The sequence below is a fragment of the Balaenoptera musculus genome, chromosome 3, assembly GCF_009873245.2.
Source record: "Balaenoptera musculus isolate JJ_BM4_2016_0621 chromosome 3, mBalMus1.pri.v3, whole genome shotgun sequence".
Taxonomy (NCBI): domain Eukaryota; kingdom Metazoa; phylum Chordata; class Mammalia; order Artiodactyla; family Balaenopteridae; genus Balaenoptera; species Balaenoptera musculus.
In genome coordinates, this window is record NC_045787.1 from 132,335,590 (window position 1) to 132,351,698 (window position 16,109).

Here is a 16,109-nt window from a genome sequence, read left to right on the forward strand (position 1 = left end):
TCATCATTTAGTGAAAAGTTTACTAAGATTTGTGTGTGTTACCCATCAGAAAAGAGACACGTAGGGTTTGGTCAGGCAGTTAGAATGAGGAAAGTAGAGATAAAGGGTAAATCTGTCTAGAGGATGTGGAATTTTTCATCAAGTAGAATTAGAAAGTAACTCCTTCCACACTTGTTTTCAGAAAAGTAGTTTTATTGTGAAACTCTTGGAATTTCTCTAAAACCCTAAAAAGTTAAGATGATTCAGAAAGCTAGAAAAAGATGTTTCTCAGCAGAGTCTGTTCTAACATGTAGGACAGATTTTTCAGAATTACGCTGTTCACATCAAAATTATACTACTTTAAAATATTGCAAGTAATGCATAGAACCCCAAGAATTTCATTTTGAAATCATTTCCAAACTGGAACTTTCAAAAGTAGCTTGTATTTTTGGCTCAGGAATAATCCTTCTGACAGCTGGTTTTCACTGTGAAAAATACACTTATATGGGAATTTAGCACATTTGCCCACTCAAATTCTTGGGTGCAATATCAACTTTCATTAAAAAGTCAGTTTAGTGGACAATCAAAATTTATAACAACTCTAGGTTTCAGTTCTTCTGTCTTTTAAGACCATCAGATATTTAATGCAGAATACAGTTTAATTAGCCACCACCTTCTTTCAGTAAAGGATTTAACGATTTTTTCCGATCAATGCAGAAAACCATATGTGAAGCCAACGACTGAAAACCGAAGCAACAGCCATAAGCAGCATTTTCCGGAGTGAAATCTGTTAGTAGACATTATGTTAAAAGAAAAAAGGATACTCACGCTCAGGTAGGGGAGCACTGAGATAAACAGAGCTCAACATGTTTCTTCACGTCAAGATTTTTGAGAAGCTTTGCAAAGACGATAGGCATTGGCACTCTCCAAGGTGGGGACACAGCATATATTTCCCAAAATTATTTGACCAAATATTGTCAGAATATCTAAAAGGTTTGGGTTCCAACTAACACCCTTAGAAAAAGACTGCTCTTGACTTTCTAAATTTGATAATTCAACTACTTGAAGTTGGGACTAAATCTATTTTCAGTCTATTTGCAGTGAAAAGAATTTTTATTTGCAAATAAGAAGGGCAGATTTGTCCAAAGCACAGAACAGTCTGAGTGACATTCAACACACTTTGAAAGGAAGTTATTCTTATTACAAATACGGTTACCTCCAATTTACAATAAGAACAAATGAGGCCTTGAAACCTATTAGAAAGTGCTTGTGGTTTCAAGCTTAGAGAATTTCACTTTGATGACTTGGAGAGGCAAATGAATTCATTCCAATAGGGCAGGGTTTTGTTTGGTCTATAGGTCTCTAGTCAGAGCTAACAGTGGTTTGAAGAGCTATAAATAAGCAGATATGGGCATTTGCAGCTAGGCATGCTTAACTGCTATTGGATATTGTTTCACCTAAGAGATACCCATATTTCCCAGACCAAATTATATTGTGGATCTGAAGCAATCTAAACTGACTTCTCATCCCAGCATTAAGGGAGAGAAGGAAGAAGATTAAAAGAGTAGCCCTGACTCAAGAGCCATTAAAATGAAGATTGGGGAAGGACTAGCCTGAAGACAGATAGTTAGGACACACTGAACTATCCTCTATATTATTCCACTGCCTTACAAAGGGATTCCCCCAACGAATTTGTCTATAAGAACAAGGTCTGTTGGAGATATTGCCTCACACCTCTCAGAATGGCTATAACCAAAAAGCCTACAAATAACAAATGTTGGCACAGACGTGGAAAAAAGGGAACACTAGTACACTGGTTTTAGAAATGTAAACTGGTGAAGCCACTACGGAAAACAGTGTGAAGGTTCCTCAAAAAACTAAAAATAGAGCCATCATATGATCCAGCAATTCCACTCCTGGGTATATATCCAAAGAAAAGGAAAACATTAATTCGAAAAGATAGACGCACCCCAATGTTCACAGCAGCATTATTCTTTTCACTGCAAATAGACTGAAAATAGATTTAGTCCCAACTTTCAAGTAGCTGAATTACCAAATTTAGAAAGTCAAGAGCAGTCTTTCTCTAAAGGTGTTAGCTGGAACCCAAACCTTTTAGATATTCTGACAATATTTGGTCAAATAATTTCGGGAAATACAAGATGTGGAAGCAAACTAAGTGTCCATCAATAGATGAATAGATAAAGAAGATAAACACACACACACACACACACACACACACACACACACACAAATGGAATATTACTCAGCCATAAAAAGAATGAAATTTTGCCATTTGCAACAACATGGATGGAGCTGGAGGGTATTATGCCTTTTTTTTTTTTTTTTGGCCACATCACGCAGCATGAGGGATCTTAGTTCCCCGACCAGGAGGGACCCGTGTCCCCTGCAGTGGAAGCGCAGAGTCCTAACCACTGAACCGCCAGGAAATTCCCTATTATGCTTAATGAAATAAGTCAGACAGAGAAAGACAAATACTGTATGTTTTCACTTATATGAGGAATCTAAAAAATAAAACAAACAACTACAGCAAAACAGAAACAGACTCACAGGATAAAGAACAAACTAGTGATTACCAGTGAGTACAGGGAATGGGAGACAGGCAAGATAGGGATAGGGGATTAAGAGGTACAAACTACTATGTATAAAACAAGCTACGAGGATATAGTGTACAGCACAGGGAATATAGCCAGTATTTTATAATAACTTTAAATGGAGTATAATCTATAAAAACATTGAATCACTGTTTACACCTGAAACTAATATAAATTGTAAATGAGCTATACTTCAGTAAAAAAAGAATAAGGTCTGTGATCAAAACCCAGTTCAGTCACTAAGGTGTGATTAAAATGAAATGGGATAAAATGGCTCAAACTGTCACATACAAAGGTGTAGACATCTGTCATGGTGTAAACGTCAAATGTGCTGTAGCTCCAATGTGAAGTTACATGTTTATTCTCTACCAAGAAATTCAAGTTTTGGTCTTTAACCACATTCAAATGATATGGCACAGAGTAATAATAAATATAAAATGTGAAAATAAAAATTTTATTGGGAAGAGGAAATGTTACATACAATTAAGTATATGGTTGATGAAATGTATCATACAGTAACAGCCTTTGCTTAAGGAACAGGTTTAGTAAAGGAAGAAGTTGGAAGCTTAGAATAGGTTTCCATACATAATTTCCAAGCAGTTTTAAGTAAAAGATCTCAATTTGCATAAATTACACAGATCATTGAGAGAAAAGTGTATTGGTTTGTGGCTATTTCTGATCATCAATTCACTTTGTGTCTTGTAGATCTCTTTTACCCTGATCCCAACTCTGGTGGTTCTGATCCTGTTCTAATATGGTTCTCTCCATCCGTAAGTGGGCATTTACCCAGAGGCCACATCGCAAATAGGATTTTTTTGCTCATTGTGAATTAAACAAATTCCATGTGCTCTTAAATGAAATCCATGGTTTTAAAGACAGCTGCCTGGGGCCTGGTCAACGCGAACTCGGGGCTGGGTCACCCGCGCCGCCGTCAGGTTGCTAGGATGATTATGCAGATCTCTCAGATATAGGGAAAAAATTCAGCCACCTCACCCAGATTCTGCAATCCCTACGAGGCTGCATCTGAAATACTGAAGAGCCGTGTGGATGAAAGGCTCTTGGTGCTCCAGCCAGGCATCAGGGCTGTGCCTCTGAGGTGGGAGAGCCAACTTCAGGACACTGGTCCACAAGAGACCTCCCAGCTCCACGTAATACCAAATGGCAAAAATCTCTCAGAGATCTCCATCTCAACATCAAGACCCAGCTTCACTCAACGACCAGCAAGCTACAGTGCTGGACACCCTATGCCAAACAACTAGCAAGACAGGAACACAGCCCCATCCATTAGCAGAGAGGCTGCCTAAAATCATAATAAGACCACAGACACCCCAAAACACACCACCAGACGTGGACGTGCCCACCAGAAAGACAAGATCCAGCCTCATCCACCAGAACTCAGGCACTAGTTCCCTCCACCAGGAAGCCTACACAACCCACTGAACCAACCTTAGCCACTGGGGACAGATACCAAAAACAACGGGGACTACGAACCTGCAGCCTGTGAAAAGGAGACCCCAAACACAGTAAGATAAGCAAAATGAGACGACAGAAAAACACACAGCAGATGAAGGAGCAGGGTCAAAACACACCAGACCTAACAAATGAAGAGGAAATAGGTAGTCTACCTGAAAAGACAGCTGCCTGAACCAAATCTGGAAGAGCTCTTCCATTTAGGGAGTGCTTAAGTCATAGGTACACATCTGTAAAGAGTTTGGAAATGGCATCATAATATGTGCACACCATCTTTGCTGATACAGTTTCAAGTAAGCTAATAGGATCTGTACAATTCTAGAGACTATTAAGTAAAAATGAATATCTGCATGTGGTATGGAACCCATTCTCATTTGAACAATACTCATTTTGCTTATTTCTATCTCCCAAACAGAAAACATCCAACAAGAACAATTTTCTCTATGTTTATTTAATTATAACAAAAGTAGAACAATGCATACCAAATGTAAAAAGATATCCAAAAAAGATGATGAAAATGTTTAGGAGCAGAAACGACTAATTTAGCTGAAGGAATTACTCAGGTTCCATTAAAACACATTTGCAACTTATAATTGGTTATCAGTGTAAATTAAAGTTAGTAACTGAGTCCCAATTTACTACTAAAAGTTATCAAAATATTTTCAAAATGTTACATAAAAACTGAAACATCCATAAGTATTACATAAACACCAAACAAAACATCATATAAAGAAAAATAAATGTATCCTGAGATAAAATACAAATCACACTTGTCATGCCAGAATATACACCCCCCCCTTTCCCCTCACATATAATTGTGAGGATTCAGTGTTTTGCACGTTCCAAGATAAAGTAATGATAATATACGCTGATGCAAATTTCAGCCATAAAAATAAACTACTTCATATCTTAAATATTCCTATGATGAAACATCAGGATTCCAGTTTCACTAATCAAAACTTTATGAAGGCATAAATTGCATTTGGTTTTGACTCCTCAGCTCATGGCTAAAAACTCTCAGCAAAGCATTCTAGGCTTTTTTTCTCACATCAAGTGACCCAGAATATATTTTAAGAAATGTTTATTTTCTGTGCATATTTGTTTTATAATTATAAATTCCTGAGCACTTTTTCTTCTTCCTCCTCATCACTGTCAGTGACATTGACTTGCTGGATGTTAGAGGGAGTCGATGTCGGGGCTGTGAACACACTTTCCAAGGCTCCAGGGTCCAGCTGAGGCACGGGATTTAAGTATTCTTCCCCACTGCGGCCATGACTGTTACAGTAAGAGGTTCCATCCATGCTCTCACAACTCCGAGAATCTTCGCCGTGAGCACATTCATCTGGGTAGTCTCTAAAAGGATAGTCTCTATTTAAAGCTGAAAACATAGTCTCATGTTTTTGGTATCTGCCTTCATAATAACCAAGGCATTCTGGCACTGAACTTGGAAAATTTCCATAGCCAAAAGGAGGCCGACTATATGGGCACGTGCTGTAGCAGAAAGACAAAAAAGGAATTCGATCATAACTTGTCCACATGTTGCCTTGTATACAGATTACCTGAGCAAGTTTAACTGGGGCCTAGAGAGCTCCCAAGATAACTTTCTGCAACTACTTCATGTACTCATCCACATGTTGCCTAGTCCCAACATAAAACAATTGGCAAAGTAAGCTTATAACTATTACCTATTATCAGCCTCAGGTTTCTTACCTTTGGCAGCCTTGATAAAGAAAAATTACTTATCTGGGCCTTTCTCTCATGATGCCTTATGCCATGTAAGGTTTTAGAAATGCAGGTACCTGCTGTGCTGTGCTAAATATTGACACTTAGTAAGCAGTGTAACAATTGTTCTTACTAGTATTTGAAGCAAAATTTACAGGAGGTGGCGGGAAATGTATAACTGGGTTGAAATCAAGAGATCTTGGGGATAGGGGAGGGCACTCGAACAGAGGATAACAACTTAATTTTTAAATTCTCATTCAATAATTAATTATATTAAAACACTCAGTACCAGAAAGATTTAGAACTGATATTAAACTGTGGTTTTAGAGATCTTTTCCAAAAAAAAATTTGGAGTGTGGGAATGTGAAGAATTGAAAAGATTAATTTGCTGTTTTACAAACTAATGGTTTTTCTTGTAAGGCAAATCTAAAAATTCTGCCATTCAAACCCATTTGTCAATTTTTTAAAGAAAGTATTACTCCACCTTTCAAAGGCACAGAACAGGAATCATAGGAAGAGTTACGTAGAAAAGTCCAACCAAAAGTTGCCTGGACTCATGGACTCCATCTAGTGACAGATAATATAAGCATAATAATCATGCTCATTAGCAAAACCCAAGACAAGCTGGGTGTTTCATTTCATGCTCCCACATGTTTTTTTTAAAAGGTCAACTTTGTCTCCTTCCCTTTAAAAATATAAGTATGATTGACATAATAGACTATCATCTCAAATTCTTTGGAAATATAGGGTTTCTTCAGTGGTTGGTGTCCTACCCCCAAATCTCCAAGTGCTAGGGACCCTGCCCGTGTTCAATATCACCTAGTTTCTGAAACGTTTCAGGTTTCCATTCCTACTGCCACATCCTCATTCAGGCATTTTTAATTTAATACATACGTCCTGAATGCATTGTACTTGCAGCTACTATGACTTTGCTCCGTAGCTCTTGCACCTTTAGATCTCTCCATCCATTGGATTCCACAAATACTTCAAGGGTGTGCTCAAATCTACTTCCTCCACAAAGCCTTCTTCTCTTCAGCTAGGAACAATTCACCTACTAACTATTCTTTTAGGACTCAATATAGGCAAGATATTACACAAGGTTTGGTGGAGAATTTAATTAAAAAAAAATCTAAAATCCAGGTAGTATATACTTGATATGTGCTAAAGTGGGCTATAATGCAAACATCACATGGCTATATTGGTGTGGTAAAAACAAGTTAGTATTGTATCTGGAGAACAAAAAGATCAGTAAAGATAAGAGTAATCCTGGACTTCCCGGGTGGCATAGTGGTTAAGAATCTGCCTGCCAATACAGGAGACACGGGTTCGAGCCCTGGTCTGGGAAGATCTCACATGCCACGGAGCAACTAAGCCCGTATGCCACAACTACTGAACCTGCACTCTAGAGCCCATGAGCCACAACTACTGAGCCTGCGTGCCACAACTACTGAAGCCTGTGCGCCTAGAGCCAGTGCTTCGCAACAAGAGAAGCCACCCCAATGAGAAGCCCGCGCACCACAACGAAGAGTGGCCCCTGCTTGCCGCAACTAGAGAAAGCCCGCATGCAGCAACGAAGACCCAACACAGCCAAAAATAAATAAATAAATTTATTGCAAAAAAAAAAGAGTAATCCTAAAAGGTTACATGGATGAAAATGAATACCTACAGAAGCATCATGGTGTAGTGGGAAAAGCAATTCTGAGGGGTGTGTAGTGATATTGCAATGTTGTTTAAAGTTGCAATTCCCTAATGATATATGATGTGGAGAATCTTTTCATATGCTTAATTGTCATCTGTACATGTTCTCTGGTGAGGTATCTGATCAGGTCTTTTGTCCATTTTTAACTGGGTTGTTCATTTTCTTATTATTGAATTTTCAGAGTTCTTTGTGTATTTGGATAACAGTCCTTTATCAGATACATCTTTTGAAAATATTTTCTCCTAGTCTGTGGCTTGTCTCCTCTTTCTCTTGATACCATGTTTTTTGATACAAAGTAGCTTTGTAGTAAGTTTGAGGTCAAGAATTGTGAGTCCTCCAACTCTGTTTTCCTTTTTCAAGATTGTTTTAACTATTCCAGGTCACTTACAATTCCATGTAAATTTTAGGATCAGCTTTTCCATTTCTGCAAAAAAGCTGCTGGGATTTTGAAAAGGATTGTATTGATTTTGTAAATCCCTTTGGGAAGTATTGCCATCTTAATAATAAGTCTGCCAATGCATATACATGAATACCTTTCCATTTATTTCAGTCTTCTTTATTTCAGCAATGTTTTATAGTTTTCAGTTTACAAGTTTTGCATCTCCTTGGTTAGATTTATTCCTAAGTGTTTTACTCTTTTTGATGCTATTGTAAAAAGAATTGTATTCTCAATTTCCTTTTTTGAGTGCTTATTGCTTGTGTACAGAAATACAAGTGAATTTTGTATATTGATCTTATACCCTTCAACTTTGCTGAATTCATTCATTCACTCTAATAAATTTTTGTGGATTCTTTAGGATTTTCTATATATAGGATTTTCCATATATAGTATCATGTGTGAAAAGAGGTAATTTTACTTCTTTTCCATTTTAGATGTCTTTTTTTCTTGCCTAATTGCTCTGGCTGGAACTTCTAGTACAATGTTGAACAGCAGTGGTGAAAGCAGATGTCCTTGTCTTGTTCCCAGTCTTAGGGGGAAAGCTTTTTTGGTCCTTTATCATTGAGTATGATGTTAACTGTCGGTTTTTGATAAATGCCTTTTATCATGTAGAAGTTCCCTTCTACTCTTAGTTTGCTAAGTTTTGAAATCAGGAATTGATTTTTATCATCAAAAGGTGTTGGATTTTATCAAATACTTTTTCGGCATCAATTGAAATGATCAGTTGGTTTTGTTCCTTCATTCTTTTAATGAAATGTATTACCCTGATTAATTTCCTGATGTTGAACCACACTTACAATTTCTGGGGAAAATCCCACTTGGTCTTGGTGTATAATCCTTTTAATATGCTGCTGGATTCAGTTTGCTAGTATTTTGTTGATTCTGTAATTTTCTTTCTTGTGATATCTTTTTCTAGCTTTGGTAACAGAGTAATGCTGGCTTTAGAATCGTTCCCTCTTATATATTTTGGAAGAATGTGAGAAGGATTAGTGTTAATTCTTCTTTAAAAGTTTGGTAGAATTCACCAGTGAAGCTATCTAGTCCAGGGCTTTTCTTTGTTGGGAGGTTTCTAATTACTGATTCAATCTCTTGATATACACCTGTTCAGATTTCCTATTTCTTCTTGAGGCAGTATTGGTAATTCATGTATTTGTCCATTTTGTCTAGGTTATCTAACTTGTTGGTGTACAATTATTCATTATTATCCTATAATCATTTTTATGTGAGGGCAGAGTAATGTACCCAGTTTCATATCTGATTTTAGTAATTTATGTCTTCTCTCCTTTTTTCTTAGCTTAGCTATAAAAGTTTGTCAATTTTGTTGATCTTTTCAAAAAGCCAACTTTTGTTGACCTTTTTTTCTCTATTTCATTCAACTCCCTATTGTTTTTCTATTCTTTATTTCATTTATCTCTACTCTAATCTTTATTATTTCCTTCCTTCTGCTAGCTTTGGGTTTTATTTGCTCTTCTTTTTCTAGTTCCTTAAGGTATAAAGTTAGGTTGTTAATTTGACATCTTTCTTTTTAAATGTAGGCCAGGGCGGCTATGAATTCCTCTATCAGCACTGCTTTTGCTATATAATTCCTTAAGTTTTGGTATGTTGTGTTTTCATTTTCATTCATTTCAAAGTGTTTTCTAATTTTCCTTGTGATGTATTATTTGACCCATTGGTTAAGAGTGTGTTGTTTAATTTCCAATATTTGTGAATTTTCCAGTTTTTCTTTCTGTAATTGATGACTAGTTTCATTCCATCATGGTTAGAGAAGAAACTTTGTATGGTTTCAATCTTTTAAAAATTTCTGAGACTCATTTTGTGATCTAACATATGGTCTATCCTACAGAATATACATTTTCACTTGAGAAGAATTTATATCCTGTTGTTGGGTGGAGACCATGTATTTCTGTTAGATCTAGTTGGTTTAAAGTATCATACAGTCTTCTATTTCATTTTTGATCTTCATCATTTTTGGATGGATGGTCTTCTGTTCATTATTTAAAGTATCCACAGTTAATATCATACTCAATGGTAAAAAGTTTAAAGCTTTTCCTCTAAGATAAAGAACAGAACAAGGATGCCCACTCTTGCCACTTATTCAACATACTACTGGGAGCCCTAGCCACAGCAATTAGGCAAGTAAAAGAAATACAAGGCATCCAAATTGGAAAGAAAGAAGTAAAACGGTCTCTATTTGCAAATGACATAATAATATATCTAGGAAAACCTAAAAACTCAACCAAAAAAACTGTTAGAATTAGTCAGTGAACTCAGTAAAGTTGCAGGATACAAAATCAATATACAAAAATCAGTTGCATTTCTATACACTAACAGCGAACTGTCAGAAAAAGAAATTAAGAAAAACAATTCCATTTACAATTGCATCAAAAAGAATAAAATACCTAGGAATAAATTTAACCAAGGATGTGAAAGACCTGTACACTGAAAACTATAAGACACTGATGAAAAAAATGGAAGAAAACACAAATAAATGGAAAGATATTCTGTGCTCATGGATTGGAAGAAATAATATTGTTAAAATATCCATACAACCCAAAGCAATCTACAGATTCAGTGAAATACCTATCAAAATCCAATGGCATTTTTCACAGAAATAGAACAAACAATCCCAAATGCTTTCTGGAAACCTGAAAGACAGTGAATAGTCAAAGCAATCTTGAGAAAGAAGAACAAAGCTGGAGGCATTATACTCTCTGATTTCAAACTATATTACAAAACTATAGTAACCAAAACAGTATGGTATTGGCATAAAAACAGACACATAGATCAATGGAACAGAAAACAGCTATGAAAAAGCCCATGCATATGTGGCTAATTAATTCATGGTTATTAATTAACTAACAAAAATAGATAATTGGGAAAAGATAGTAGCTTCAAAAAATGGTGTTGGAAAAACTGGACAGCCACATGCAAAAGAATGAAACTGGACCCCATCTTACATCATACACAAAAATCAAGTCAAAATGGATTAAAGACTTAAACATAAGACCTAGAGCTTTAAAACTCCTAGAAGAAAACATAGGCAATAAGCTCCTTGACATCTGAATTCGCAGTTTGTTTGTTTTTTTTTTTTTGATTTGACACCGAAAGCAAAGGCAACAAAAGCAAAAATAAACAAATGGGACTACATCAAACTGAAAAGCTTCTGTACTGTAAAGGAAACCATCAACAAAATGAAAAGGCAACCTACCGAATGGGAGAAAATATTTGCAAATCATACATCTGATAAACAATTAATATACAAAATACATAAAGAATTTATATAACTCAATAGCAAAAAAAAAATCTGATTTAAAAATGGGCAGAGGAGCTAAACAGACATTTTCTTCCCAAAGAAGACATACAGATGGCCAACAGGTACATGAAAAGGTGCTCAAGAACTTCCCTGGTGGTGCAGTGATTAAGAATTCACCTACCAATGCAGGGGACATGGGTTCGACCCCTGGTCTGGGAAGATCACACACACTGGAGCAACTAAGCCTGTGCACCACAACTACTGAGCCTGTGGTCTAGACCCCACGAGCCACAACTACTGAGCCTGCGCACCACGACTACTGACGCCCACGCACCCTAGAGCCCGCATACCACAACAACGGAGCCCACGTGCTGCAACTACTGAAGCCTGTGTACCTAGAGCCCATACTCCACAACAAGAGAAGCCACCGCAATGAGAAGCCCACATACCTCAATGAAGAGTAGCACCTGCTCGCCACAACTAGAGAAAGGCCATGCACAGCAACGAAGACCCAATGCAGCCAAAAAAAAAAAAAAGGTCCTCAAGGGCTTCCCTGGTGGTGCAGTGGTTGAGAAACTGCCTGCCAATGCAGGGGACATGGGTTCGAGCCCTGGTCTGGGAAGATCCCACATGCCGTGGAGCAACTGGGCCCATGAGCCACAACTACTGAGCCTGCGCATCTGGAGCCTGTGCTCCGCAACAAGAGAGGCCGCAATAGTGAGAGGTCCGCGCACCGCAACGAAGAGTGGCCCCCACTTGCCGCAACTAGAGAAAGCCCTCGCACAGAAATGAAGACCCAACGCAGCCAAAAAGAAAGAAAGAAAGAAAGAAAGAAAGAAGCTTTCATTTAAAAAAAAAAAAAAGGTGCTCAAAATCACAATTATTAGGGAAATACACATTAAAACCACAATGATATCAGGAAATGCTGCCATTTGCAACAACATGGATGGACCTTGAGGACATTATACTAAGTGAAATAAGTCAGAGAAAGACAAATACCATATGGGTTCACTTACATGAGGAGTCTAAAAACAAACAAACAAAAAACAAAGAAAACCAAATCATAGATACAGAGAACAGTTTGTGGTTGCCAGAGATTGGGAGTGAGAGGTGAGCAAAATGGATAAAAGTGGTCAAAATATACAAACTTCTTATTTATAAAACAAGTAAGTCCTCAGGATGTAATGTACAGCATAGTGACTATAGTTAATAATACTGTATTGTATTTCTGAAAGTTTCTAAGAGATTAAATCTTAAAAGTTCTCATCACAAGAAAAATAATTATGTTGTGTACTGAGACTAATATAATGTTATATGTCAATTATATCTCAACAAAAAATAAATAAAGTAGTGAAGTCTTCAACAATTATTGCATAACTGTGTATTTCTCCCTTCAATTCTGTCAATTTTTGCTTCATATATTTTGGGGTACTGTTGTTATATATGTATGTGATTATAATTGCTATATCTTCTTAACGTTTTATTATTATTTTTGGCTGTGTTGGGTCCTTGTTGCTGTGCGCAGGCTTTCTCTAGTTGCAGCAAGTGGGGGCTACTCTTCATTGTGGTGTGCGGGCTTCTCATTGTGGTGGCTTCCCTTGTTGCGGAGCACGGGCTCTAGGCACGTGGGCTTCAGTAGTTGCAGCATGTGGGCTCAGTAGTTGCAGCACATGGGCTCTAGGTGCACAGGTTTCAGTAGTTGCAGCATGCAGGCTCAGTAGTTGTGGCACATGGGCCCTAAAGTGCGTGGGCTTCAGTAGTTGCAATGCCTGGGCTCAGTAGTTGTGGCACACAGGCTTAGTTGCTCCATGGCATGTGGGATCTTCCCAAACCAGGGATCAAACCCGTGTCCCCTGCATTGGAAAGCGAATTCTTAACCACTGTGCCACCAGGGAAGTCCCTTCTTAACGTTTTAAAATAGATATGTGGGAGTTCCCTGGTGGCCTAGTGGTTAGGATTCCAGGCTTTCACTGCTGTGGTCTGGGTTCAATCCCTGGTCAGGGAACTGAGATCCTACATGTTACGTAGCATGGCCAATAAATAAATAAATAAATAAATAAATAAATAAATAAATAAATAAATAAATAAAATATGTAATGTCTTTGTCTCTTGTAACAATTTTGACATAAAGTCTATTTTGTTAAATATTATTATAGCCACCTCAGCTCTCTTTTGGTTACTACTTGCACGGAATATCTGTTTCTATTTTTTCACTTCAGCCTATTTGTGTCATTGGATCTAAAGTGAGTCTCTTGTGGGAATTCCCTGGTGGTCCAGTGGTTAGGGCTCTGCGTTTCCATTGCAGGGGGCACAGGCTCAATCCCTGGTCAGGGAACTAAGATGCCCACAAGCCACATGGTGCAGCAAAAAAAAAAAAAAAATCTGCTCAGTGAATATCATGTTTATTTTTTAAAATAAATAAAGTGAGTCTCTTAGAGACAAGATTTAGTGTGATTATTTTTTAAATTCATTCTGCCAATCTACCTTTTAATTTAATCCATTTAAAGGGATTACTGATAAGGAAATACTTACTCTGCCTTTTTTCTTTTTTTTGGCTGTACCATGTGGCATGCGGGATCTTAGTTCCCGAGCTGGGGTGCAGGGGTGCAGTGGAAGCATGGAGTCCTATCCACCACCGCCAGGGAATTCCTTCAAATATTTTTAAGTTATTTTCTTAAGTGGTTACCATGGGGATTATAATTAACATCTTAAATTTATAACAATCTAGTTTGAATTGATACTAAGTTACCTTCATTAGCATATCAAAATTTTGCTTGTATACACTGCCTTCCTTCCTTTGTATTGCTACTGTCCTAAATTATGTATTTATACATTTTATATCTATTAACATAGATTTTATAATAGATGTTTTATGCATTTGCTTTTTAAATCATATAGAAAAAAAGTTACTAACCAAAAATACAATTATACTTGGCTTTTAAAAACAAAAGAAGGACTTCCCTGGTGGTCTAGTGGTGAAGACTCTGTGCTTCCACTATAGGAGGCACAGCTTTGATCCCTGGTTGGGGAACTAAGATCCTGCATGTCATCTGGCGAGGCCAAAAAAACAAAAGAAAAAAGATACTTGGCTTTTGTATCTGTTATTTTAGTAACTTTTGTCAGTGTTCTTTATTTCTTTGTTTGGCTTTGAGTTACTGTCTACTGCCTTTTCATTTTATTCTGAAATACTTCCTTTAGCATTCCTTGTAGGGTAGGTTTACTGGTGATGAACTTCCTGTACTTTTGTTTATCTGGGAATATCTTAATTTCTCCTTTTTTTTTTTTTTTTGGCCGCACTGCGTGGCTTGTGGGATCCTAGTTTCCCAACCAGGGATCAAATCTGGGGCCCTGGCAGTGAGAGTGCTGAGTCCTAACCACGGGACTGCCAGGGAATTCCCTCTCCTTCATTTCTTTTCTTTCTTTCTTTCTTTCTTTCTTTTTTTTTTTTGGCTGTGTTGGGTCTTCGTTGCTGCACACAGGCTTTCTCTAGCTGTAGTGAGCGGGGGCTACTCTTCGTTGTGGTGTGCGGACTTCTCACTGCAGTGGCTTCTCTTATTGCAGAGCACGGGCTCTAGGCACGCAGGCTTCAGTAGTTGTGGCGCACGGGCTTAGTTGCTCTGTGGCATGTGGGATCTTCCCGGACCAGGGACCGAACCCGTGTCCCCTGCATTGGCAGGCAGATTCTTATCCACTGCACCACCAGGGAAGCTCTCCTTCATTTCTGAAGGGTAGTTTTGTTGGTTATAGAATTCTTGGTTGACGGTTTCTTTTCTTTCAGCACTATGCTATGCCACTGTCTTTTGACTTCCGTGGCTTCTGATGAGAAACTGGCTGTTGACCTTATTGAGAATCTCCTGTACAAGATTAGTCACTTCCCTCTTGCTGTTTTCAAGATTCTCTCCTTCTTTGGCTTTGACAGCTTGATTATAATGCATCTCTTTGAATTTACCCTACTTAGTGTTCATTGAGCTTCTTGGATTCCTATCTTTCTTTAAATTTTGGAAGTTTTGGGTCAAGCTATTTACAAGTCTTCTTCAGCCTTGACTTCCTATTTACACAGAGCCTAAAAAGCAGTCAGAGGTGAAAGCTTAGGGTCTTCTCCAGTGTTTGGTGAACATGTGTCTAGCCCTGGATATGCTAGCTCTGGATATGTTTGTGCCCTGTGTACTGATTCCTCAGTATACATGGGAGTTTTTCAAAGCCTCTATTCCCCCATATATCTCCTTTCCCAGTCTCTTCTAGGCTTTTCAGTCTGTCTGCTGCTTGTCCTGTCTGTTGTCCCTTAACCCAGGCAGCTGTGGACAGTACATACCTTTAAATATTTTCCACAAACACTAGCTGGGAGGCCACTTCAGCTCTAAGGAGAGTCAAACTAGATTGGCCCCTGAGCCAATTCCTCAGGAAGTCACCAGACAGGTCAAAAATGCACAACCATAATGCTTTAAGAACAAGGTCTGTACTGCCTCCTCTAATAGCAACAAGTCACACCAGGAACATGGGTCACCATCCCCTTGGCCATCACTGAACTAGAAAATGTGAGATGGCTGTGGCAAAAATGCCACAGTGCTCTCTTATCAGAATTTAGTAGCTTCTTCATTAAACACCCCTCCAGCTGATTCTGACAGTTTTTGCCAGCTTAATTATTGCTTCAGTGGAGAGAGAGATTCTTGGGGCTCCCTATTCTGTAACTCTCAGTGACATTCTACCTCAGTGGTGTTTTGTACTTTTCAGAATATAAGTTTTGCACTTATTTTGTTAAATTGATTCCTAAGGTTTTTAAATTCTATTTTATTGTAGATGGAATTGTTTTCTCAATTTCATTTTCTATTTATTCATTGCTACTGTACAGAAATGCAACTGTTTTATATATATTAGTCTTATATCCTGAAAACTTGAATTCATTTGTTACTTATAATAGCTTCTTTTGTGGATTCC

General features: G+C 37.8%; 1 protein-coding gene across 2 annotated transcripts in view; it reads right to left on the minus strand.

Moving 5' to 3' along the window:
* Nucleotides 1–5,005: 5,005 nt before the first annotated feature.
* The window catches only part of SOX30 (SRY-box transcription factor 30), a 32,541-nt gene continuing 21,437 nt past the window's right edge, over nt 5,006–16,109 (minus strand). Inside the window, exon 5 of one of the 2 annotated variants that reach the window (XM_036848230.1) lies at nt 5,006–5,552. In XM_036848230.1, coding sequence (XP_036704125.1) covers nt 5,171–5,552 — 382 coding nt within the window. In that variant the 3' untranslated portion in view covers nt 5,006–5,170. The remainder of the gene's footprint in view (nt 5,553–16,109) is intronic. The other variant, XM_036848231.1, reaches the window with a different exon arrangement.